The sequence below is a fragment of the Micropterus salmoides genome, unplaced genomic scaffold, assembly GCF_014851395.1.
Source record: "Micropterus salmoides isolate LMB-PRFRI ecotype aquatic unplaced genomic scaffold, ASM1485139v1 Ms_hic_scaffold_18, whole genome shotgun sequence".
NCBI lineage: Eukaryota > Metazoa > Chordata > Actinopteri > Centrarchiformes > Centrarchidae > Micropterus > Micropterus salmoides.
Window position 1 is genome coordinate 32,428,292 of NW_024040928.1, and position 25,702 is coordinate 32,453,993.

Consider the following 25,702-nt stretch of genomic DNA (forward strand, 5'->3'; position numbering starts at 1 on the left):
ACACTCTCAGGTATGGACACACAACAAGAGTTAAACGGCAGGTTCCTCTATTTTCTCTTTTTTAACACCTCGCACCTCCTTCAGCAAAAACTATCATCTTTGTCAAAGTAGTAAGTAGGCCTGAGTTCGGAGTCTTATTGAATAGAAATACACATTTGTTAGAAACATCAAACTTTAATCTCCCTCATTACCACCAGAGATGAGCCCAATGAGGGTGGTGTCTGAAGCTTCTCCAGACAGAAGCAGAGTCATTTTTGGAGAACTGGTGCTGTAATCTCTCTGCTTACAGCTGCTAAGCATCTTGCACTGCTTTGCTAAACCTGTGCTTTGACTCCTTAAACCTGGCCTGGTTGCCACTTCTAAATGCCTCTTCCTTTTCCAACCTCAGCTGTGAGTTTAGCTGTGAACCAGGGTTTGTCATTCTCATAACTCACCCTGGTACGTGTTGGAATGCAGCTGTCCTCACAGAAACTGATGTAGGATGTCACAGCTTCTGTATACTCATCCAGGTTATTGGTAGCAGTCCTGAAAACATCCCAGTCAGTGCAGTCTTGGTCTTTAAATAACAGTAAATTGTTTTATAAACTTAAAAGATGCTTATTAATCATTCAACGTAAACCTCCTCATCAGACTACTCTCTTTCTACAATCACCCTCTCCTGGCCTCACAGAGTCCTTGTGCCACAGCATCACAGCTTTTGTTGAATCAACATTTTTTATACACTTGATGGATGGTATTACTTGATCTCCGGGTAGGACAGCTGGACCATTAGGAGATCTGTCAGTGCATCAGACACTAGACTGGACAGCCTGACTGAACATTTTAATGTTCTGCTTCAGCCTCTTCTTCCTCTGCTTCGTTTTTTTTGTTTTGTTGGTTTCATTTTGTTGGATTGGGGCAGCTGTGGATCAGGAGGTAGAGCACTTTGCCCGTTAATCGGAAGGTCCTTGGGCAAGATACTGAACAACGAATTGCCCCTGGCGGCTGTTCCGCCAGTGTATGAATGTGAGTGAATGTTAGTTTCGGTTTGAGCACTTAGGCTCAGTGTATAAATGTGAATGAGTGAATGGTGAATGCAGATGTAGTGTAAAAGTGCTTTGAGTAGTCGAAAAGACTAGAAAGGCATTATAAAAATACAGAGCATTTACATTTACGTTTAAAGCTAAAAACCTAAAAGCACTCCAAGCACAACTTTTGTAATTTGCTCCCAACACTACCTGCTTTCACACTGCCTTATTTCACGGGGGTATTGAGCCATGTGTAAGGTACAGACCTGGAAAGGGAGGTCCGATTTGATCCGCCTCAGAACCGGGAAAGTTGGTGACAGAGACAAGACAGAGACACGGAACAATCTCTCTGTGAAAAGCCACAACCGGCATGCTGTCTTATTACATGCCTCTGGTTCCGGTAAAGCTGGGCTGTTATGTGAAAACACACATGGTTGCAGGATAATGCTGCAAACTGCAAACTTTTGTTCAGTATGAATGAGAAAATGCGACATATATGCAGATATTCTTTCCGTGTTCATCTCTCAATGTTACACTCTCACTCTCCCCTCATTCCCTCCCGACTCCTGTCCTGTCCCCCAACTCCCACCCCCTTACAAATCTATGCCAATCAGACATAAGTAATATGAAAAGAACATGAACAACAGCCAATGAACCCCCCTAACTACGAGTTACACAATTTTAGATACCTTGGTTTCATGGGAACCAGTTGAAGTGCCACACACAACAAACAAGTACACTGGGCTGCTGATAGTTACCTGAAGTGATAGGAGGAGAGAGGAGAGGGACGAGAAAAGCACAAGACTACCGGAAAGGGGAGAAGTTGTGTTAGTAACATGGATTAATGGGATGAGGTTGCATAAAGAGGGAGAGAAAGAAGAGGAGAGAGGAGCTCAGTGCATCATGGGAAATTCCCCGGCAGTCTAGGCCTATAGCAGCATAACTAAGGGATGGTTCAGGACTCATCTGAATCTGCCTCCTGAACCCAAACCTGGTGAAACCTGGTTCCACAGGAGAGGAGCTTGATAGCTGAGCGCTTTAAGATAAGATGATGCCTGACCATTAAGAGCTTTGTAGGTAAGATTTTAAATTCTATTCTGGATTTTACTGGAAGCCAATGCAGAGAAGCTAAGACAGGTGATCTTTTCCTGGTTCCTGTCAGAACACGTGCTGCAGCATTCTGGATCAGCTGAAGAGACTTTTTCGAGCAGCCTGACAATAAGGAATGTCAGTAATCCAGCCTAGAAGTAACAAATGCATGGACTAGTTTTTCTGCATCATTTTTAGACAGGATGTTCCTGATCTTTGCAATATTACGTAGGTGAAAAAAGGCGGTCCTTGAAATTTGCTTAATGTGAGACTTAAACGACATGTCCTGATCAAAGATAACTCCAAGATTTCTCACGGATTCCAACTTCAGTTTTATCTGAGTTTAACATTAGAAAATTACAGGTCATCCAGGTTTTAACATCCTGAAGGCACATTTGAAGTTTAGCTAACTTATGAATTTCATCTGGCTTGATCGATAGATATAACTGAGTATCATCTGCATAACAATGAAAGTTTATGGAGTGTTTCCTGATAATAATGCCTAAAGGAAGCATATATAAAGTAAAGAGGATTGGTCCGAGGACAGATCCTTGAGGAACTCCATGACTAACTTTGGCATGCATGGAGGACTCATCGTTAACATGAACAAACTGAAATCGATCTGATAAATAGGACTTAAACCAATGAAATGTTCCGGTCCCTGTAATAGGATCTGATGGTCAATGGTATCAAATGCAGCACTAAGATTTATTAAAACCAGTACAGAGACAAGTCCTTTGTCTGATGCAAAAAGGAGGTCATTAGTAATTTTCAAGTAATTTTCACCAGTGCTGTCTCTGTGCTATGATGAGCTCTAAATCCTGACTGAAAATCCTCAAATAAACTATTGCTCTGTAGAAAGTCACACAGCTGTTTAGCAACTGCTTTCTCCAGAACCTTAGAGAGAAATGGAAGGTTAGATATAGGTCTATAGTTGGCTAAAACATCTGGATCAAGTTTGGGCTTTTTCAGAAGAGGTTTAATTACAGCTACTTTAAAGTACTGTGGTACATAGCCTGTTGATAAAGATAGATTGATCATATCTAATATAGAAGTGCTGACTAAGGGTAAAACTTCTTTAAGCAACCTAGTCGGGATGGGGTCTAAGAGGCAGGTTGATGGTTTAGATGAAGAAATTATTGAAGTTAGTTGGTAAAGATTGAGGGAAGTAAAGCAGTCTAAACCTATATCTGGTTTGAGTTTGGAGATAATTTGGTGTTTCTAATAGTTAGAATTTTATCATTAAAGAAGCTCATGAAGTCTTAACTACTGAGAGCTATGGGAATACATAGCTCAATAGAGCTGTGACTCTCCTGAAACCTGGGGTTGTCCTATTTTCCTCTATTACTGACGAGTAGTATGCTGCCCTGGCATTACGGAGGAAAAGTTTTAAGACTATTTTGCCATTGGAACGCCAATTCCTCTCAAGTTTCCGCAATATTTGCTTTAATTTTCGAGTTTTAGTATTATTATCTTTTTTTACAGGCGCAACAGAGTCGAGTGTCCTTCACAGCGAGCCTGCCGCGCTATCAACAAGATGATTTACTTGGGAGGGATTGAAATTAGCATAGGAGTCCTCCGTTAATTTGTGACTTTGATAATGAATTTAGAGCTGATGGAATCGCATCCTTAAATTTAGCTACAGCACTATCAGACAGACATCTTAAATTGAAATTTTTGCCCAATGGCGTGTAGTTCAGCAATACAACAAAAAGAATTGGTTGCAGTGATTTCCAACTTGGATGTGAAAGACTAAGAACAAGGCTTTCAAATGAGTTATAGTTTAGTTTAGGTTTAGAGCTGATTAGTAGGCTAGAGTCAAAGATAGCTGCAACTCCACCTCCTCGGCCTGTGCCTCGAGGAATGTGAGTATTAATATGACTGGGACGGGTGGATTAATTTAGTCTAACATATTCTCCATCACCCAGCCAGGTTTCAGTAAGACAAAATAAATCAATATCATAATCTGATATTAGTTCATTTACTAGTACACCTTTAGAAGAGAGAGATCTGATGTGTCCACATGTAATTTTCTTATTCGTTTGCACTATTGCTCTTTTGGTTTTAATTTTTATGAAGTTTTTATGCACAGCTCCTCTTTGTTTACCTTTGATTTAAATAATTTCGCACTATAGGGTTTTCACTAAGTAACTCCTGGAATGGAGGAGCAGAGAAGTGTGTTAGACTGCGACTCTGCGTAGGGTTTTGGGTGGGTAACTGCTGAATTAGAAGGGCAGAGAAGTGTGTTAAACTCTGCCTCCTGGTCTCAACTCTGGTTTGTCATGGATTTGGTCCGCTAATAAACTTGATTTCTTGAAATGAGAGCTGCTCCTTCCCAAGTGGGATGGATGCTGTCTCTCCGAATCAGACCAGGTCTTCCCCAGAAAGTCTGCCAATGATCTACAAAGCCCACATCGTTTGCTGGACACCACCTCGACAACCAGCGGCGGAATGACGACATGCGGCTGTACATGTCATCACTGGTCAGATTTGGCAGAGGTCCAGAGAAAACTACGGTGTCCGACATTGTTTTTGCATATGTACACACCGACTCAACATTAATCTTAGTGACCTCCGATTGGCGTAACCGGGAGTCATTACCGCCGACGTGAATAACAATCTTACTGTATTTACGTTTATCCTTAGCCAGCAGTTTCATATAAGACTCAATTTCGCCCGCTCTGGCCCCAGGGATGCACTTAACTATGGCCAGTGGCTTCGCTAATTTCACGTTTCTCAAAATGGAGCTGGCAATGATCAGAGTTGGTTTCTCAGCGGGTGTGTCGCTGAGTGGGGAAAATCTGTTAGAAACGTGTACAGGTTGGTACGACTGTTCCTCCTTCGGACAGTCACCCAGCCACCCCTTCCTGGCTGCTCAGGAGATGCTGGGGGACGGCTAACACAGGCTAACTCAGGCCGTTCCGCACCGACTACCGGGGAGTGGCTAGCTACAGTAGCTAAAGACTGATCTACCAAGCTGCGGAGCCGGACTTCTAAATCACTGAGCCTCGCCTCCATGTCTATAAATAAACTACACTTATTACACGTACCGTTACTGCTAAAGGAGGCAGAGGAGTAACTGAACATCTGACACACCGAGCAGGAGAAAGTAGGAGAGAGAGAGGGAGAAGGTGAAGCCATCACTAGCTGCTAAGCTAAAGTCGCTAATGACTAAGCTAAAGTACTGTAGCGTTCGCTACCAAAATTTTTGAAAACAACTATGAGATTAAACAGCAGTCACTAAAAGATGGAAAGAACTGTGAGTGCTTAGGCAGAATTACTGTCAGAATAAGTGTTTAGCGGACAGTTGGCTGCTATGTAATGACAAATTTAACTGGTATTTAGCAAGAGCAGCAAAACACGCTACCAACACACAAGCACTGAAAACGGAAATGGGTCAACACGCTTACCGCAGAACGTCAACACATTATGCTTTTCTTGTCCTTGTTTTGATGTGAAAGAAAGAAACAAACAAAAATCATTTACTTTCAGGGCCATTTCAAGGCACAATGATCTGGAGGGCGTAACATCGAACAAAACTTGGATATGGGCTACTTGGGCTTAAAACCTTAAGAGGGAAATAAGAAAGTGTTGTATGTGGGAACTTAGCTATTCATTATTTTGATGTTTAGAGAGAACAAATTTAACATATTTCACAACCACTAATGCCTTAATGAAAAATAATTTACTCTGTTGGCAACACCGAGCTTATGTGTTGTACACTGTACAGTTGTAGTCAACCAGGCACATCAGAAGTGTTAAGCATATATACCGTTCGTGCATGAATGAAGCAGAAGCTAACTTTGCTTTTCTTATTCAGAAGTTGAAAGTTTTAGCAGTTTACAACCACCAATGCTTTTAAGATATGAAAAATTCTTATCCCCCTGCTGTTAGCAACATCCAACTTATGTAACTTTTTGTACACTGACTTGTACACACAGGAGAGTTACACATTATCAGCCCTTCAAGCATGACAGTCTTACTAGCTGTTGATTGACAACCTATAAATATTTCTGCTCTAAAGCACAGGTGTGCTACATGATTTATGAAACCAAGATGTAAGGGTGCATACCTCTACCACAAAGGTTTTGCCAGGTGTGCACTGCTTGCAAGTTTGCTGCGCAGCAAAGTAGTGGGTGTGGTCTTGCTAGGGGGATTCCAGCAAATGACTGATAATAGAATTTAAAGGAGTGCTCACACAGTTGTCGTTGCTGTGGATTAAGAAGGTTTACATATTGGGCCCATCTCAATATTTTAAATAGCTTAAGCAATAGGGAAGAAGGCTAAGCATGCTTTACCATATACACAACAGTTGACCATTCTCTGGACCCTTCTTTCACCTCGGGGCCCTAGGCAATTGCCTGCTATGTCTACCCGGATGCAACATGCAAAAATCTGGGGGGAAGACAGGTTGCAGTTGTTGCAGTGGTGTTAGACACAAGGTTTAAATATGAAAAGAGATATCCTGTAATACAAAAAAAGTAGTGTCTTAATGTAAGGAAGATTTCATGATGATATTGATTAGTTTCTTGTTTTTACCCCATTCACCTGTAGTATCCTTAATTAATATGAAATTCTCAAGCCAGGTCAGTCAAGTCCAAAATCCCAAAAGGCCTTAGAGTCCGAACATCATATGACACTCTCTGTCCTCAGACCCCCTGTTTCTGACACATAAATTACACAATACAAGTTGAATCTGGTGGTCAGACTGATCTGAGAACAGTCTCGAAAACGAATAGTTGTTCATGTGTGAATGCTGGTCAAACTATTTAGCATGACAACATGCAGAGGACAATATTTGACACTCTCATATTAGTTGTCTTCTTTTTCACATATTTTTCTCTCAGTGTAAGAATCCTGGACACATTTGACATAGATGAGTTTCAGCGTGTTGGATAAAAAATCACTCTGACTGTGTTTCTTCCTCCAGGGTGGACCATGGTGGAGAGCAGAGGTTAAAACCTGATGTGAGAAAGTGTAAGTGTGGATTCAATCTGACTTATGATGACAAAACAGCACACAGTCAGTCTCTTTCAATACAAAGTTGATAGTTGTGGTATTTAGTCAGTTCAATTAAATCTTATTAATGTAGCACCAGTTCATAGCAAAAGTTATCTCAATTGCTTTTTCATAAGAGCAGGTCTAGACCATACTCTTTGTAATAGTATTAACAGAAAGGCTACAGTACCCACCATCAGCAAGTACTTGGCAACAGTGGCAAAGAAAAACTTCCTATTAAGAGGCAGAAACCTCAAACAGAACCAGCTCAGGGTGGAAGGCCATCTGCCTCAACTGGTTGGGCTGAGGATGTCTGATAATAAACTGCCGCTGTGTCGTGTCTTTTTCTCTCCATCAGATTTCTGTGAACTCACACTGGACACAAACACAGCAAACAAATTCCTCAAATTGTCTGACAACAGCAACCGGGAGGTGATATATGTGACAGAGGAGCAGCCATATCCTGATCATCCAGAGAGATTTGACTGCTGGGTTCAGCTGCTGTGTAGAAATGGTCTGACTGGTCGCTGTTACTGGGAGGTTGAGTGGAGAGGAGAAGTTTATATATCAGTGAGTTACAGAGGAATCAGCAGGACAGGACAGAGTACAGACTGTGTGTTTGGAATGAATAATCAGTCCTGGAGGCTGACATGCACTGGTGATGGTTACTCTGTCTTGCACAATAAAATAAACACAGTACTCCCTTTCTCCCACTACTCTTCTAACAGAGTAGCAGTGTATGTGGACTGTCCTGCTGGCACTCTGTCCTTTTACAGTGTCCATTATGGCAAACTGATCCACCTCCACACCTCCAACACCACATTCACTGAACCTCTTTATCCTGGGTTTGGGTTGTTCTGGCCTGGGTACTCCTCAGTGTCTCTGTGTTCTGTGTAGGAGGGAGACAACCTCCAGTCCTGTGGTTTAAATGTTGGTGGTGGACGAGGCTTCACTTTGGTTAACATCTGGCTCACTGATTGTGCCTTTAAATTTATATTTATATTAACATACAGTCTCTATATGTTACTAACAGGTATCATTCTACATGAAAACCTCACTTTTAAAACAAAGTATTTTGTTGATGATAACACAGCTTTGTATATTTATATTATCATTTTATTTTCTGTCTTAACCTTCAAATATCAAAGCAGATCAATAAAATAAAAGTGATCAGATAAAATGTCAGAAAGAATCAACATCCAACATGCAGATTTTATTTCTTTTAGTTAACAACATTTTAAATTCACCTTCAGAGGACAAGTTACAGGACGACAGATGTTAACAAATGTAAGATCAGCTGAGAGCTCTGAGACACGACTATAAAACATCAACATGCAGCTTCACTTGACAGACGAGATGAAAACACAACAGCTGATACTGAAATCAAAACTGTTGCTTCATATTCTGAATTTATTTTAAACGAGAAGAAATCAGCTGATAGAAATATGAATATCAACTGATTTCTCTGAAGCTGTCTTGTTTGATTTTGGTCTGTGCTTGTCTGCCCTGTTTTGTGTTTTGGGGTATTCATCCTGTTTGTCACTCTGTCTACCTGTGTGTCATGTCATGATTGTGACTAGTTGCACTGTGTATTTTGCTGATTGAGTTCAGCCTACTTGGTACCTGTCTGTTCACTGACCAACCTACCAATGTGTCTTCGGTCTGACATGAGAAGATCATGTGCTCCACCTGGTCTTGTTCCCGCCCTGTGCTTAAATGTTGGTCATTTCTGTTCAGTCCTTGATGGTTTGTGTGTCTGCTTGCTTGCCTGTTTGCACTACCCTTTGGATTTATCCCTTGTTCTGTCACTTTTTGCATTGTTTGTTGTATGGACTTTGTTTTTGCTGCTCTGCAGACAACCTTGGATTATAGATTACCTTGGTGTATTATATGGACTCTGCTGTAAATTTGGTTTCGTCATTTGTTAATATATACTAAACAACTGAGCCAGTTCTGACTTTGTGTCCTGCATTTGGGTTTTAAAACATGTTGGTGCTGGAAAACATGGAAAATTGTGACAATAATTCACTGAATCATCTGTAAAATAACAGAAAACAAATAAATGCTCATCACAATATCTTGTTTTATTTAAAAGCCCCAAATATTTATTTCATTAGTGTCAAGATCAAGAAAAGCTGCAAATTCTCACATTCTTGACTTTTATGTTAAAAAATGACATGAATGATTAAATATTAAAATAGCTGCAGATGAATGTTCTTCCGATCAATCAACTAATCGTTGCAGCTCTGCTCAGTATCAGCTCACTGAGATTTTGGCAAAAACATGAATAAATTCCATTGAAAATTAATACAATTTTCTTATTTAAAACAACCAGAGTTAATCACCTAAGGGTCTTCTGCAAAAATTTAGTTTAATTTCATATACTTATTTTGAAAATGATAAATTATATGATTATACACTGCTCAAAAAAAATAAAGGGAAAACTAAAATAACACATCCTAGATCTGAATGAATGAAATAATCTCATTAAATACTCCTTTCTTTACATAGTTGAATGTGCCGACAACAAAATCACACAAAAATCATCAATGGAAATCAAATTTATCATCCCATGGAGGTCTGGATTTGGAGTCACACTCAAAGTCAAAGTGGAAAACCACACTACAGGCCAATCCAACTTTGATGTAATGTCCTTAAAAGTCAAAATGAGGCTCAGTAGTGTGTGTGGCCTCCACGTGCCTGTATGACCTCCCTACAACGCCTGGGCTCCTGATGAGGTGGCGGATGGTCTCATGAAGGATCTCCTCCCAGACCTGGACTAAAGCATCCGCAAACTCCTGGACAGTCTGTGGTGCAACGTGGCGTTGGTGGATGGAGCGAGACATGATGTCCCAGATGTGCTCAGTTGGATTCAGGTCTGGGGAACGGGCGGGCCGGTCCATAGCATCAATGCCTTCCTCTTGCAGGAACTGCTGACACACTCCAGCCACATGAGGTCTAGCATTGTCTTGCATTAGGAGGAACCCAGGGCCAACCGCACCAACATATGGTCTCACAAGGGGTCTGAGGATCTCATCTCGGTACCTAATGGCAGTCAGGCTACCTCTGGCGAGCACATGGAGGGCTGTGCGGCCCCCCAAAGAAATGCCACCCCACACCATTACTGACCCACTGCCAAACCGGTCATGCTGGAGGATGTTGCAGGCAGCAGAACGTTCTCCACGGCGTCTCCAGACTCTGTCACGTCTGTCACATGTGCTCAGTGTGAACCTGCTTTCATCTGTGAAGAGCACAGGGCGCCAGTGGCGAATTTGCCAATCTTGGTGTTCTCTGGCAAATGCCAAACGTCCTGCACGGTGTTGGGCTGTAAGCGCAACCCCCCCCCCCCCCCCCCCCGTGGACGTCGGGTCCTCGTACCACCCTCATGGAGTCTGTTTCTGACCGTTTGAGCAGACACATGCACATTTGTGGCCTGCTGGAGGTCATTTTGCAGGGCTCTGGCAGTGCTCCTCCTGCTCCTCCTTGCACAAAGGCGGAGGTAGCGGTCCTGCTGCTGTAGACTCCGTCTCATGCTACCACTAGAGCTAAACTAAAACATCAGCCAGGAAGCACAGGAACTGAGAAGTGGTCTGTGGTCACCACCTGCAGAACCACTCCTTTATTGGGGGGGGTCTTGCTAATTGCCTATAATTTCCACCTGTTGTCTATTCCATTTGCACAATAGCATGTGAAATTGATTGTCAATCAGTGTTGCTTCCTAAGTGGAGTTTGATTTCACAGGAGTGTGATTGATTTAGAGTTACATTGTGTTGTTTAAGTGTTTCCTTTATTTTTTTAAGCAGTGTATGATAGCCCAGTACCCACAAAATCCATTGTCCTCAGACATTTCGCTTCAATTTGATAAGTAAGAAAAAATAATTTTAAATGTATATTACATATTCCAGATGAAAGAGTGGAATGAAAAAACAACAACATTTCTTCTTATTCTTTTGTTGTTCAAAATGTGCCCCAGGTTTTTGTCAACATTGTCAGATATTTATTTAAAGGCAATAAAATCAGGCAACTACATGGTGAACTGTATTCCAGTGGACCCCTTTCCACCCTCTACATTTATGAAATGCAATGGTCAAACAAGTTCCTGTAATTTACTATTTTTCCATATGTTTTGTTTACATATTTATTGACATTGTTAATGTCACAACCTTAGTGTGTCAACACTGTCTTTTTTGTATAGAAAGTATTATTTTAAATTACAACATAAGTACCTGCTTTTTTTTTGTAGAGGCCAGAGGTAGCTAGCAACAGAGGGAAAACAGTACGGAGTGTGTAAATCATCCAAAAATTGACGTATAATTCAAAATGGCCGACTTCCTGTTGGTTTTAGGGCATTGCTCCAAGAGGCTTTTTTGTGCGTCTGGACAAGATACACGTACCACAGAAAATTCGTGCATGTAGGTGAAACGTGAACGAGGGGCTAATGTTTTCCAATTTTCTAGGTGGCGCTAGCGAGTCATTTTGCCACGCCCATGCACGAAACCCATAAAATACGGTTCAGTATTGACATGTCCAGTTCTGACATATGTGCAAAGTTTGGTGAGTTTTCGAGTATGCTCAGGTCCCCAAAATGGAGCTTACTTTGCAGAAAAAAAAATAAATAAATAAAAAAATAATAATAATAATCTTTACAAATTCAATAGGGACCTCGCACGGTTCGTGCTCGGGCTCTAATAATCCTTACAATTTCAATAGGGACCTCGCACGGTCGTGCTCAGGCTCTAATAATCTTTACAATTTCAATAGGGACCTTGCACGGTTCGTGCTCGGGCTCTAAATAAATAAATAACCCCCAGAGGCACTGCAACACAAATGCAGAACACCCCGACCCAACCGACAGGTGCCCTCCATAGAAACGACCATCCACATGCCAATCGACAACACAATGCCGACAGAACGCAGAAGAGCAGCACCTGGACTGCGGCGCACACAACAGAGACCAGAGCCCGCACCCAAACTGCACATCCTGAAAACTAACTTTATACTTAAGTCTCCAGAGGAGTCCAACAACTGGCTGACAGAGAAATGGGGAAGAATGGATCCAAGGCCAATGAAGCAAACCAGGCAGCCTTTCCAAGCCAACTGGCCCCTCCAAGCCAATGAGGAAATGCCTCCCTCCAATGCACAAACTAAATGCCCTGCAGCCATCCAGAGACCCTGCACAGAAAAAATACTACGCATCAAGATGCATCGACAATCCCTCCCCCCGACCCACGCCAGGTCAGGCAAGGCAGACACCAACCCCACGGCACCCCCGACACCCCGGGGCTTCAGGGGCAGGACACGAGGCTAATGAGAAATACTACTTTTACACAGAGTCCTCACAAATACTGTTTTTGCACAGTGTCCTTACACACACTGCTCTCAAAGAAGCAAACACACTAGCTAAACTACTGCCAGACCCTGACCACCTCCTGGTCATAATATTATGGCTGATCAGTGTTTGTTGCTGTTGCTTTTTTGAAATTTTGGATTACAATGTGGTAGTTCTTTTGTCATTGTGAAAAAAATCATAGCAATAGCAATGTTTTCACTGTAATTAGTTAATCTCATTTCAGAGGTTTTACAACACTTAAGGGGAAGGTGGGGGGAAATAAAATTATAGACATTTATAGGATTAATTTTCAATTTTCAATTTCAATTCAATTTTATTTATATAGCGCCAAATCACAACAACAGTTCTCTTACAACGCTTTTCATAAAAGAGCAGGTCTAGACCGAACTCTATGATGCTATTTACAGAAGCCCAACAATTATTATAGAAAAATTATAGAAAATATATTGTGGTTTTACAAATTCCTAATTTGGGTTGTAAGCAGTGAGGTGTGGGTGTACTGTAACACATCTTAAAAGTCTAATACATCTGATATATTTTGTGGTCAACATACTGAACTTCTGGGTGAATGGGGGCTCCAACAAGATTTCTGTTGGCCCTGAATATTTGTGTCATGTTGTGTCTAGTGGACAGGTAGAGGAACTACATCACCTGACTTTCTGCCACAGGTTAGACCGGTTTTGACGTCACACTGATGTTTTTTAGACGTGGACTCTGAAGTTATGAAGATGTGACGGCGTCCTCAGATCAGATGCACACAGACACCAGGACTGACGAGGAAGAAATGAGCAGCTTCTTCTCTCCCAGTGTTTCCTCCACACATGAAGGTGCAAAGTGTCTGTAAGTCGACCTGAAGTGAGTTCAGCAGGTGAGAATCCGACCAGAGGAATCTGTAAATGTCTGATAATCAGGATCACTTTGATCACATTGTGCTGGATCACTGTTTAACTGGACAGTAGAAATGCTTCTTGATGCTGATTGGCTGTTTCTAAATATCTCTTTGAAATCTGCTGTAGAATTTCTCTCTGAGTTAAAGAACAATGATTTCAGAAAGATTTCCCTGTAATATTGTTCATGTTTCTCAAGTAGAATCAGCAGCAGTCTGATTGTAGTCTGAGCTGGTCTGACAGCTTGGATCCACTTGGCTCAGGTTTCTGGTTTAACTGTTAATACTCTGAAGTTAAGAGCATGGATGAAGAGTTCAGGGCTCAAATACAGACATCTTCCAGCACTGAGACGGACTTGGTTTCACTGAAGACCCTTTAGGATCCAGAATCCTTTCTAGATGGACCAGAGCCAGCAGGGTGGAAGGGAACTTAGAGGCGGATTAGGGCCCCTCAGCCATCAGGGGCCCTCACAGGAATAGAGGGGGACCAAAGTAAAATCAGCCATCCTGTGTCTCTCTGGTCATGATTTAAACATTTAAAGACAGAAATAAAGGTTTAAAGACACAGACCTTGAGGAGAACTAATGTGTCCTGAGATGTAAAGCTTGTTGTAATGAATGAGTGCAGCTCTCTCAGCATGTTGTTGTGTTTGTGTGAAGGTGTGGGCTCTGCTATGAATCAGTGTGAGGACAGAGAGGAGGGAGTCCCTCCCTCTAAAAGCACTCTGTGTGGGGAACATGACAGCCAGACCAAAGCTCAGAGGTGAGATGAGGATCTCTAACTGTCCAGGACTCAAATCACTCCACCATCATTATTCACTCTCAAAGCTCTGTGTGTGTTGTGTTGAAGCCCAGAGCAGCAGCAGGGACCAGACTCTGCTGGACCTGGACCTGGACAAGGACCTGGACCCAGCTGTGAATAGTGACCGGTCTATGGGGCACCCTATGGAGTTTAAAGATTAACAGCAATCTGATGATCAAAAGTAATATTTTATCTTTTAGTTTTTATTAAAGCTTTTAAGAGTCAACATAATTTTCAGCAGCGTTTTAACCCTGAAGAATTTCAGTCTATCTTTGGATTTATCAGTGTTTGATTGTATCAGGATCCGACGAAAGACACCAGATTCTCCAGGACCTGGAGTGTCCATAAAGTGTGACCAAGAGTTTAAAGATGAACAGCATTCTGATAGTCAATGGTGAGAATTTTTTATGTATTAAAACATTTGAACTTCATTTTCAGCAGCGTTTTATCTCAGAACCTGTGCATTTATCAGTGTTGTGTTTCTATCAGGATCCAACAACAGTCCAGTCTACCCTGCACCCAACTGTATTTCCATGAAAAGTGACCACTTCATACGTTTTTATACCAAGATATGAGAAAAGCATTTTGAAAACTAAATTACTTTTTTTTTTTTTATAAATTGCATATTATTGCATTAAATCTAATATTTCTAAACTGTATTGTACCCAGTAATAATTGACTTGAACATATGAGCCTTTTTCAAAGTATAGGAGAATCTGTTTCTACCAGGACCTAAAAGATATAACACAGCACATTGTAGCAGGTCTAAACTGCATATGATTTTTAATAAATTTATGAGAATTAATACCCAATTATGAATTTTAATATTCAGAAAATATTAATCCATAAAAAGCTCTCATTTCGCGGTGCACCACGGGAGTTGTTATTAACCTAGAGTCTCCGGACCTCTAGGTAGCTTTTAATAATTATACAATTATTCACCAGTGATCAGTTAGTTAATAATCGCTCAATTATCTTAAATCAATCAGTCAGTCTCATATCTAGGGTAAATTCTCTTGGCAGGGACTGGCAATACACACAATTGTATTACAGTGAATTTATTAACTAACTAAGGTGATATAAAAAGGTGGTTAAATACATCAGAGAAATAAACAATGGCTAAACAATGAGAATGGAGGTTCGATTGTGGGAGGACTTGACTCATATGGCAGAGGAGAACTAATGAAAGTAAGCTATAAGTTTAGGAGTTAAAAAGACAATATTAACACTATGGGACATCATTGATCACAGAATGCCTTGTTTTGCCTTACGGTGGGTCGGCGGCCTGCCTTGGCCTGTTGCACGGGTCCCACGCTAGCTGCCCGATCCTGGCTTTTTGCTAGGGATTCTCCGGGGTTCTCTGTGTCTGATTGAAGAAAAACCCTTAAGGGTTGGCCGTCCTCCGCCTGGCAATTCGGCTGTTCTTCAGGTGTCCTTGGTTGCCGCTGGTGAGACCACATGGGTTAGTCTGACCTCGGTGAAGTTAGCTCGACGAAAAAGCTTAAAAGGGAACTTGGTCGTTCCTGAATTAGACCACTGTAACTTAACAGACTGATAACTTTTAACAAAACAAAAGAAAGAAAATAAACCAAGTAAAGTTGCTGGAACTGAGGGACAAATCGATGTTGCGGCACCTCGCGTGTGTAGCTTCAAGCGAAACAAAGACTTTGTTGCGCTGGTCGAATTCTTAGGGCGTTGCCGGGAGAGGGGAACGACGGGCGCGTGCCGAAGCGCCGTTGAAGAGCCCGAAACAAGCCGGCAGAGGAGGGTGGCAGAGAGCAGAGAGGAAGAGAGCGAACGACGTCATGTGTCTCTCTTTTGTTGTCTGGGGCGTGGTTCCCCAGAGGGCAGTCCTTCGTTTCCCGCAGAGCGGGCCGTTTGCCGGTTTCCCGAGGGACTGTCTTTCTAAACTTTTAATATGTCTATAAAAGGAAAAGAAAATCTATTTGGGCGTATTATAATCAAATATTTTCCCACAATCAAACCTCAATGGTCAAGTTTAAGCATTTGGTAACAGGAAAACAATTGTCAGTAATTAGACCTTAAAAGGTTAGCATTTCAGAATGATGGCATGTAATACTTATTTCGACCACTTGGGGGTGTTTACATAAAGTTCAGGGCTGTCCTTGGTGTCCAGGAATATCCCTTTGATGAGAGGTAATTAAACACAGAGCAAGGACAGTTGCCATCGTTACATGTGTGGGTCAGTTTAGGGTTTCCTACCCCTTTCTTTAAGAAGAGTTCTGATAGGCTGTATGTAATCTTTGGTTAGTTTCTTTGTCATTTGAACAATTCAGGCACAGAGAGGCTTATCTCGGCTGTGATGAACTGCCCAGAGACAGCACTTTTTTTTTTCACCTTTTCCTTTGGGTCTCTTCAGCCGTCTGTTGAAAGTTGATATGTTTACCCCCTCCGTTCTCTCTCCCAGGGAGAGAAGAGGAATTTGAAGTAGCCCAAATTTATTTTAGGTGTGTAAATGTACAAGCTCAGCTACTACTGCTAATTACAACAACCATTGAAATTATATTGATAAGTTATTCAATTATTTCCCAATTACACTGCAATGGCACCTCCACAGGAGTCACAGGTCAGAGGTCGTGATTGATAATGGTCATACACAGTTTCAGAAATTTTGGAAACTTCACAGCTGTTATCAATTACTTGATACATGCCACTTTTAAATGCAGTTATGACATTCGACCAGCATGTGTGTTGGCTCCCCTAATAGTAGGCTATAACCAGCAATATATGGCAACAATATATAACACTAAGTAAAACTACATTTTCTTCTGTTCCAGCTGCTCCAGGAAAACATTGTCAGGTTTGTGAAGAATGTGAAGGTGAAGAACGAGGTGAAGAAGTTCCAGAGGGTTCTGAGTCCAGATTACCCAGAATGCTTAGAGAGTCAGAGGGAGGATGAGGAGGTGTTGGACGGTGAGGAGAATGAAGCAGGAGGAGCTGGCTGAGCGTCTGCAGAGCAGTAAGAGGATTTGAACAGATTTAACATGATGGAAAGAGGAAATGGAGGCAACATGGGAGAAGTTTCCATTTCAAACTCTGCTGTTAATATGATGCACACATTTGGATCAGATCTATGAATTCTTCTGGGCTGAAACTCCGAAACTGTTCACAGCTGATGAGATTTCATGGAGGAGGAAAATAAATACCATCTTGATGTCTTAAAGTTTACATTTATTAGATTTACTGCAGCATCCACTTATTAATCACATTTGTTGTTTCTTCATTCAGGAACTGCTGCTCCAGTGTGCCGACGTAAACTCAAGTCTAACCTGAAGAAGAAGTTCCAGTGTGTGTTTGAGGGGATTGCTAAAGCAGGAAACCCAACCCTTCTGAACCAGATCTACACAGAGCTCTACATCACAGAGGGAGGGACTGCAGAGGTCAATGGTGAACATGAGGTCAGACAGATTGAAACAGCATCCAGGAAACCAGACAGACCAGAAACAACCATCAGACAAGAAGACATCTTTAAAGCCTCACCTGGAAGAGATGAACCAATCAGAACAGTGATGACAAAGGGAGTGGTTGGCATTGGGAAAACAGTCTTAACACAGAAGTTCACTCTGGACTGGGCTGAAGACAAAGCCAACCAGGACATACAGTTCACATTTCCATTCACTTTCAGAGAGCTGAATGTGCTGAAAGAGAAAAAGTACAGCTTGGTGGAACTTGTTCATCACTTCTTTCCTGAAACCAAAGAAGCAGGAATCTGCAGCTTTGAAGAGTTCCAGGTTGTGTTCATCTTTGACGGTCTGGATGAGTGTCGGCTTCCTCTGGACTTCCACAACAATGAGGTCCTGACTGATGTTACAGAGTCCACCTCAGTGGATGTGCTGCTGACAAACCTCATCAGGGGGAACCTGCTTCCATCTGCTCGCCTCTGGATAACCACATGACACACAGATCTTTAAAGAGGAGAGAGGGCTGTACCAGGACACGGTGTTCTGCTTCGTCCATCTGAGCGTTCAGGAGTTTCTGGCTGCTCTTCATGTCCATCTGACCTTCATCAACTCTGGTGTCAATCTGCTGGCAGAAGGACAATCAACCTCCCGGCGGTCTAGAGTCTTCAGAGACAAACCTAAACTAACACATCTCTACCAGAGTGCTGTGAACAAGGTCTTACAGAGTCCAAATGGACACCTGGACTTGTTCCTCCGCTTCCTCCTGGGTCTTTCTCTGCAGAGCAATCAGACTCTCCTACGAGGTCTGCTGACACAGACAGGAAGTAGCTCACAGACCAATAAGGAAACAGCTGAGTACATCAAGAAGAAGATCAGTGAGAATCTGTCTCCAGAGAGAAGCATCAATCTGTTCCACTGTCTGAATGAACTGAATGATCGTTCTCTAGTGGAGCAGATCCAACAGTCCCTGAGTTCAGGAAGTCTCTCCACAGATAAACTCTCTCCTGCTCAGTGGTCAGCTCTGGTCTTCATCTTACTGTCATCTGAAAAAGATCTGGACGTGTTTGACCTCAAGAAATACTCTGCTTCAGAGGAGGCTCTTCTGAGGCTGCTGCCAGTGGTCAAAGCCTCCAACAAAGCTCTGTAGGTGGATGTATGTATGTACATTTCAAAAATGTTTGTATTTGACAAATAAATAATTTAGTTTGTGTCCATTGCTAATCCTTTTTCAGGTTGAGTGGCTCTAACCTCTCAGAGAGAAGCTATGAAGCTCTGTCCTCAGTTCTCAGCTCCCATTCCTCTAGTCTGAGAGAGCTGGACCTGAATAACAACAACCTGAATGATGCAGGAGTGAAGCTGCTGTGAGTTGGACTTGAGAGTCCACACCGGAAACTGGAAACTCTCAAGTCAGTATTAAGCTGTTTCTTTTAAATCCTCCTAATCTGGTTAGTAAAAATGGTCTGGAGGATATTTTCTGACATGATTTTCTAAAACACAGAGTTTATGATGTTTTCCTGATTCCAGGCTGTCAGATCACAGAGGAAGGCTGTGCTTCCCTGGCCTCAGCTCTGAGCTCCAACCCCTCCCATCTGAGAGAGCTGGATCTGAGTAACAACGACCTGCAGGATTCAGGAGTGAAGCTGCTGTCTGCTGGACTCGAGAATCCACACTGGAGACTGGACACTCTCAGGTTTGGACAGACAACAAGAGCTCACATTCTGCAGGTGTCTCTATTTTCTGTTATTTAATGTCAGTCTACTGGAGTCCATCATCATGAAGGACGTCTTATTTCTCCTCATTCTGCTCAGAGCAGTGAGTAGGCCTGAGTTAGGAAACACATGGAAGTCTTATCAATTGGAAACATCTGTTCATTAGAAACATCAGAAACTTGCATGTAAAATCATTCTCATGTGAGCCCTGCTAACAGCATGGCTCTGTGGATACAGGCAGGGGTGGACTGGTAATCTCGCATACCAGGTAAATGCCTTGTGGGCTGACAAACCTTAGGGGCCGGTGTATCATAAATTACTCATTTATATAACTTTTTTAAAAAAGGGCCAACTATCGGCCCATAAAGCATGTACCGCCCATTTGGTCATTTTCTATACTGACACTGGGCTGGCCTAATTACATCTCTTACTAGTCCCCCTCCCTCCCCCAGGGCTTAAAGTTCTCCGGCACAGCGCCAGAATTCTTATGTATTTTTTTAACTGTCGCCTGATATGTGTGTGTGAAGCGCCAGTCCTCTGCACAATCTCTGTTGGTGTATGCACAAAAGAAAGGGGACTGGCACTTCCTGACTACATGGACACTAATTGGCTATTGTAGGCCTTGGACTTCTACTTTTTACTCTTTGGCATTATGGGACTTTTGTTGAGTACTGCCCTCTCCTTATCAGGTTCTCTGGGCACTATGTGATGCTCACCTGTTCCTGTTCTCGCCTGCTTCCTAATCTCTTGGTACAAACAGAAGAGGAGAAAGAAGCTCGGGTGCCTTTCGTGCAGTCGTGTGCATATCAAGTTGTGTTGCTCATCAAAGTAACTGTTGTGAACTACCTAATTACAGCCTGGAGGTGCGTGACACTAAAAAAAGTTTGACGTACTACAGCAAACTTTAGAAATGTTGAACTCATTGTTGTGCATGAATGATTATTGACGAGTTAGTAGTACTTAGCATTAACTAATTAGAAACTGACCACGATAATTTTTCTTACACAGATTTAATGAATGGAAACAACCCACACAAAGGATACAGCTGTCCAACTTGAACTAATATTATGCTAGTCGTAAGATATGTAGTAGGTTATCTGAAATTATGATGAATACACTAACATTAGCCCTAATACTGGCCGCTACAAAAGGCAACATGTAAATGGGGACTACCAGTAGGGCTGGGCAATTAAACAATTATAATTATCGCAATATAATTTTCATCGATAACAAAATAACAAATGTTCAATAAATGTTTAATTTAATTCATTTGAATCATAGACAAATCAGCATTTCATTTTTCTATTTAGATATTTACTTTGTTGAGAAAAAGGGACTGAAAACAGATTTTATCAGAATAGTTCTGAATGTTCTGTCTCAGATTTGTGAAGTGTGTTTGGCATCAAGTGTTTGTTCTGACCAGAAGGAAAAGTTTAAAACCACAATTAACTTTCACTCAGGAGCAAAAATCTGCCTTTAATCTTGAAAGAAATAACGATTTGACATTTATTGTGAAAATTTAATTTAAAAAATATCCAATGATATGAAATCTTTTATTGGGATAACATTTTTGTCCATATCGCCCAGCCCTTTTTCCACTTCAAGCACTGATTTTAGGTGATGGCAGAAAATGTTTCCAGAATGCAGGAAATTAAGTGTTTAACGCTCAAATTTTTCAGGGGGAGGACTCCCCCAGACCCACACGTTGAACATTTTGTCAAAACAGTGTACAATTATCTTCTCGTCTTGTGAATCCTGTATCGTAATTCCTCATGTCTCGTGAGCTAAGTGTATCATCACACTCCTAATATTCAACACAGAGTTACACTCTTGCCCCCTGCCCTCCATCTTTCTGTGCCTGAACGCATTTCAGGCACAGAAAAAGTTCTTGCTTTAAGTCCTACTCCCCATCTGCCCTCTGTTTCTTGCATTGCGGGCCAAAAAACAATCTTCAGACGGATGCCAATAATAAAAGCCGAAAATAACCAATATGTGAGCAGGAGGAGATTGGAAGTGAAGCGGTAAGCATAGAGTAGCTCAGCCTTTAGGGAGGGAGGTTCACAGTGTCATTTACACTGGGGACACTGGGGACATGTCCCCACTACTTTTTATAATGGCAGATGTTGTTCACATCACTTTTGAAAGCATTTGTTTAAAATGTTCTTAAAAAAACTTGTTCATTAACATTCATTCAAAAATGTTCATTAACAAATGAAAATGCTTTGAGAAATGTTTACTTGCACAAATCTGAAAACCTACAATGTAAACATAGAAGAAACATCTGCGTTGTCCAATAAAAGAAACTTAAGCTAAAAAAATAATAAGCTACTGATTACTGCATTATTCTATTACATTTTTATATTCTGAATCGTCACTTGCCACCTAAATTGTGTGCTACCCTTTATATAAATAAAGACATTTCCTCCATAAATTGGTGCAGAAAATATCTCCAGAATTCAGGAAATTAAGTGTTTAATGCTCAAAATCTTCTGGGGGAGAAACAAATGGTATATTTCATCAAAAAATATTTTTTTCTAAATAGTGTTCATGTTACTAGTAACGGGTTACTGTAATAATATTGCTTTTTCCAGTAACTAGTAGTGTAACTAATTACTTTTCTATAACAGTTACTAAGGCAAGTAACGCTGCGTAAGTTGTTACTGAACGCACCATCTTTGATGTGAATCCACGACTGTGCAGCAGGTCAGTGGCACTGGACTGTGTTGTTCATGTCAGCTGATAGCCAAACACTGAAGGAAGAAAGGAGAACGAGGGAGACAGGTGTTCTTTCCACAGCTGGAAGTAGCTGCTGCCATTTATGTGTCACAGTCTAAGATGCAAAGAACATTGTCGTCTATTGTACTACTGTGCTGTAGCAAAAAGCTTTCAACCGCGAACATTTCTACATCTCATTTATTGAAGCATCTGCTGCAGCAGCACAGTGATGTGAAACTTACAGAAAGAAGCTGTTTAAAAGTCGGGATTTACTTGCTTTATATTTTTATTTCAGCTGGTGGTGTTAAGAAACGTTAGGCCAAGGCTATATGCTTTGTAAAAACCATACTCCTTGCTGCTGTTATGAATATGATATTAGATTAAAAAAAAGTCGGGAGAGATGCTTTGTTTGGGGGTGAAGGGGGTGGTAGTGAAAGCAGTGTTTCCCATAATTAGCCTATAATTTTGATAATTATCAGCGTGGACTGCCACATTGGCTACTGATTTTCAAAATTTTTTACTAGGTGTACTTAAAGTCATTGATTGAGGAGCATATATTCGTGCAGCACCTCCTCCCTCTTTCTTTCTCTCTCTCTCCCTCTCATGAACACCGCTGCACAAACCTGTCCAAAGTTAGAATACCACCCCTCGCTGTCATTCTGTGGGAAACACTGGAAAGTAACATAGCAACGTAACTAGTTACTCTTATCACCAGTAATAAGTAAAGTAATAATATTACTTTTTTAAGGAGTAATAAGTAACTAGTAATATATTACAAATCTGAGTAACTTGCCCAAAACTGTGTGTCAAACCCCTAATCTGGGCCCTTAAATGTCCCCACCACTGTCCAACACAAAGTGAGGCCCTTGGGTAGGGTGTGTGCCATGCTGTAGTGACAATGATGATGATTACTTCAATTAAGGTCAATGATTATAACATGATCGTGAAAAGAAAATCCTGCTAAATTTATGAAATAAATAAATAAATTAACAATTGTCACTGTGTTTTTATTTGCCTGAGCAAAATATTTTATTTCATGTACCATTGTACATTTGACAGTTGTAGGTATGGTACAAATACCATGGTACATACATATGTATATATTTATGTTATACCATGGTACACATACCATTGTTATATTGTAAATACCGTGGTATATGTACCATGGTATTTTTTGACAGTATCATGGTGCATATCATACTGTATACCATGGTATTTTTGACAGTACTATGGTACCATAGTACTGTCAAAAATACCGTGGTACTAGTACCATGGTAAACTTTCTTAATCTCAATAAATGCAGGAAAATTATTTGCAGGTCTGCAACTCAGATCAGGACATTGTAAAGGAACTATAGTTAAGTTATGCTTAACAACCCCAGCGAATCTATAACTACATCTAGCTGGCTGATACAGTGTTAAAGACACACGCAGAGCAATACAGCAAGTCTCCAAATGCATACAGCATCAAGCATGCAAAGCTTCACATGAGGCAAGAGTAAGTGATAAATTCGAGGAGCGGATGCAGTCACTACAGCAGAGAATCTTTTACGGTACCTGTAGTCGGCTGTGAAAGTCAACATTTGGATTTGATGTCTTTTCCTACCCATCGGCTTCACAGCATTTTTTCATCCAGGGTCCTAAATCCTCCCACTTTTTATGTTTAGCTTTGACAAGAGGGACATGAGGAACTGAGTTAAGCATCTGAAACAGAGTTTTAGAATGTGGATCATTCACAAAACTGCACATTTTTTATTGCTCCAATATCACAAGGTCAGTATCAGTGTGTTTTTTTTCCTTCATGTTTTCTGAACCATTTGTTCTCTAAAGTCACGAAATCAGCACGACGATGCACATATGACGTGCAGCCTAGTTCTTCTGGAGACATGAAGACTGTCTGTGAGCATGTGTTCTTGAAAAGTGTTTTTACTTCTGTGATTAGGGAATGGTTTACTGCGTTAACTGCTGTCTCTGGCGTTTTCCACTTATGTCCATATCTCAACTCCCTTTGACTCTGTTTAACATATTGTGATGCCATTTCAGAAATTCTGGCCACAACAACTCCCTTAGGAGTGGAAATCAGAACAATGCCCAACAAACACATCAAATCTCTAGTGAGGAGGTTCACTGGACAATGGTCTGATATCAGAAAGGAGTATATTATACACCGGAGACAGCTGATCAGCAGTGCTCCAAGGTTCATGGGGAGACAGAGTCCAGCCCAGCTGCTTTGCGGGCGTTTTGCTTCCTGAATAGTTTGTTGACATCCCTCTCTGAGATTGTGTGTGTGTGTGGGGGGGGGGGGGGGGGGGGACTGGCCCCCTCTAAGGCCCCATTGACACTGCTGCGTTTTCGAATTAAAACAGAAACCTTTTACTACATTTGCTCCTCCCATCCAGACTGAAAGGACAAAAGACCTAAAATGGAGAAGTTTGGATACGCTGCTGACCCCATTTTGCGTTTTGAAACTCCAGAGGGCATTTTAGTGAAGGCGGGCATAAACGGGGGACTTTAGAAACATTGATGCAGACGCTCACGCTCGGCTCTCTGATTGGGTCTTATAAGTCATGCAAAGCAGAAACACGATGCTACTGACAGAGTGACTTGTACTGTGCATGTCTTCGTTGCAACGACTCCCAGTCAGCTTTCTGCTGTCTTGTGACAGTAGTCTCAAAGTCATTGTGGTAGACAGGGGTCACACATTACACGAGCTGACAACAGCTGTGTCACCCGACGCTGGTCTCCAAACCACATTTTATCAAGAAAACACGTGAAATGGGAAATGATGTAAACCCACACACGACACAGCTTTTGTTTGCTATTATAAAGCTAGCAATAATAACAAAGAATATGGGTGAAAGGATGGATTAGCACACGCAGGTCACAGGGATTGTCTGAGCTACAGAGAGAGCTGAAAGTAAGTAAAAAGTGTTTTGAAGAGAAAAAGTAGCTGCCTGCTCTCTTTGGCTGGATGTGGATGTAGAGTTGGCTGAAGGTCCTCTATAGCTTCACTGGTCCACTGCTTTGATATCCTCACCACAGGTTTACAGAGTTGTAGTTTCTGCCTTGTATGAAGGAATCAGATGGACCATGATGTGGTCGGAGTGTCCCAGTGCAGCGGGGTGGATGGTGTGATAGGCACGGCTTACTATGGTGTAGCAGTGATTCAAAGTGTTCTCCTCTCTGGTTGGACATTTTATAAATTGTCTGTGTTTGGGGAATTCTTGGCTGAGGTTTCCTTTGTCAAAGTCACCAAGAACAATAAGGGAGTCCAGGTTTGTCTGCTTTCTGGTCTGCAAGCATGCGCTGTGCGTTGTACACGTTTCAGCCCCCTTGTCAGGTGAACCACTTGTTGTGTATCTTCTCCTCTGAAGGTGAATATAAAATGTGAACTAAAATAAATAAAATCTGGATGTTGAACACTCACGCTGTCTGACCTTTTCAAACTGATCATGATTTTATTGATCTGCTTGAAATATGGAGGATAAGACAGAAAATACAATGATACAAGGAAAAATTACAGGCGGTACTTAAATAAAAGTAATAGTACCTCAATGTAAAAATGTTGTTAGAAGTAAAGGTTCTGCATTTAAAATATGTTATTAGAAAAAAGTATTTTTAAAAGTGAAAGTTCTCATCATCCAGAATGACACCTGATTGTTATGGCCAAATTGTTCAAAACAATGTTTGTGAGGCTCAAACTCAGCAGGAAAAAAAATTCTTGAG

General features: G+C 41.5%; 1 protein-coding gene across 1 annotated transcript in view; it reads left to right on the plus strand.

The window, feature by feature from the left end:
* LOC119909372 (NACHT, LRR and PYD domains-containing protein 3-like) overlaps positions 1–25,702 on the plus strand; it is a 116,996-nt gene that overhangs the window by 7,972 nt on the left and 83,322 nt on the right. Inside the window, exon 9 of the mRNA XM_038727571.1 lies at positions 19,052–19,161. Coding sequence (XP_038583499.1) covers positions 19,052–19,161 — 110 coding nt within the window. The remainder of the gene's footprint in view (positions 1–19,051; positions 19,162–25,702) is intronic.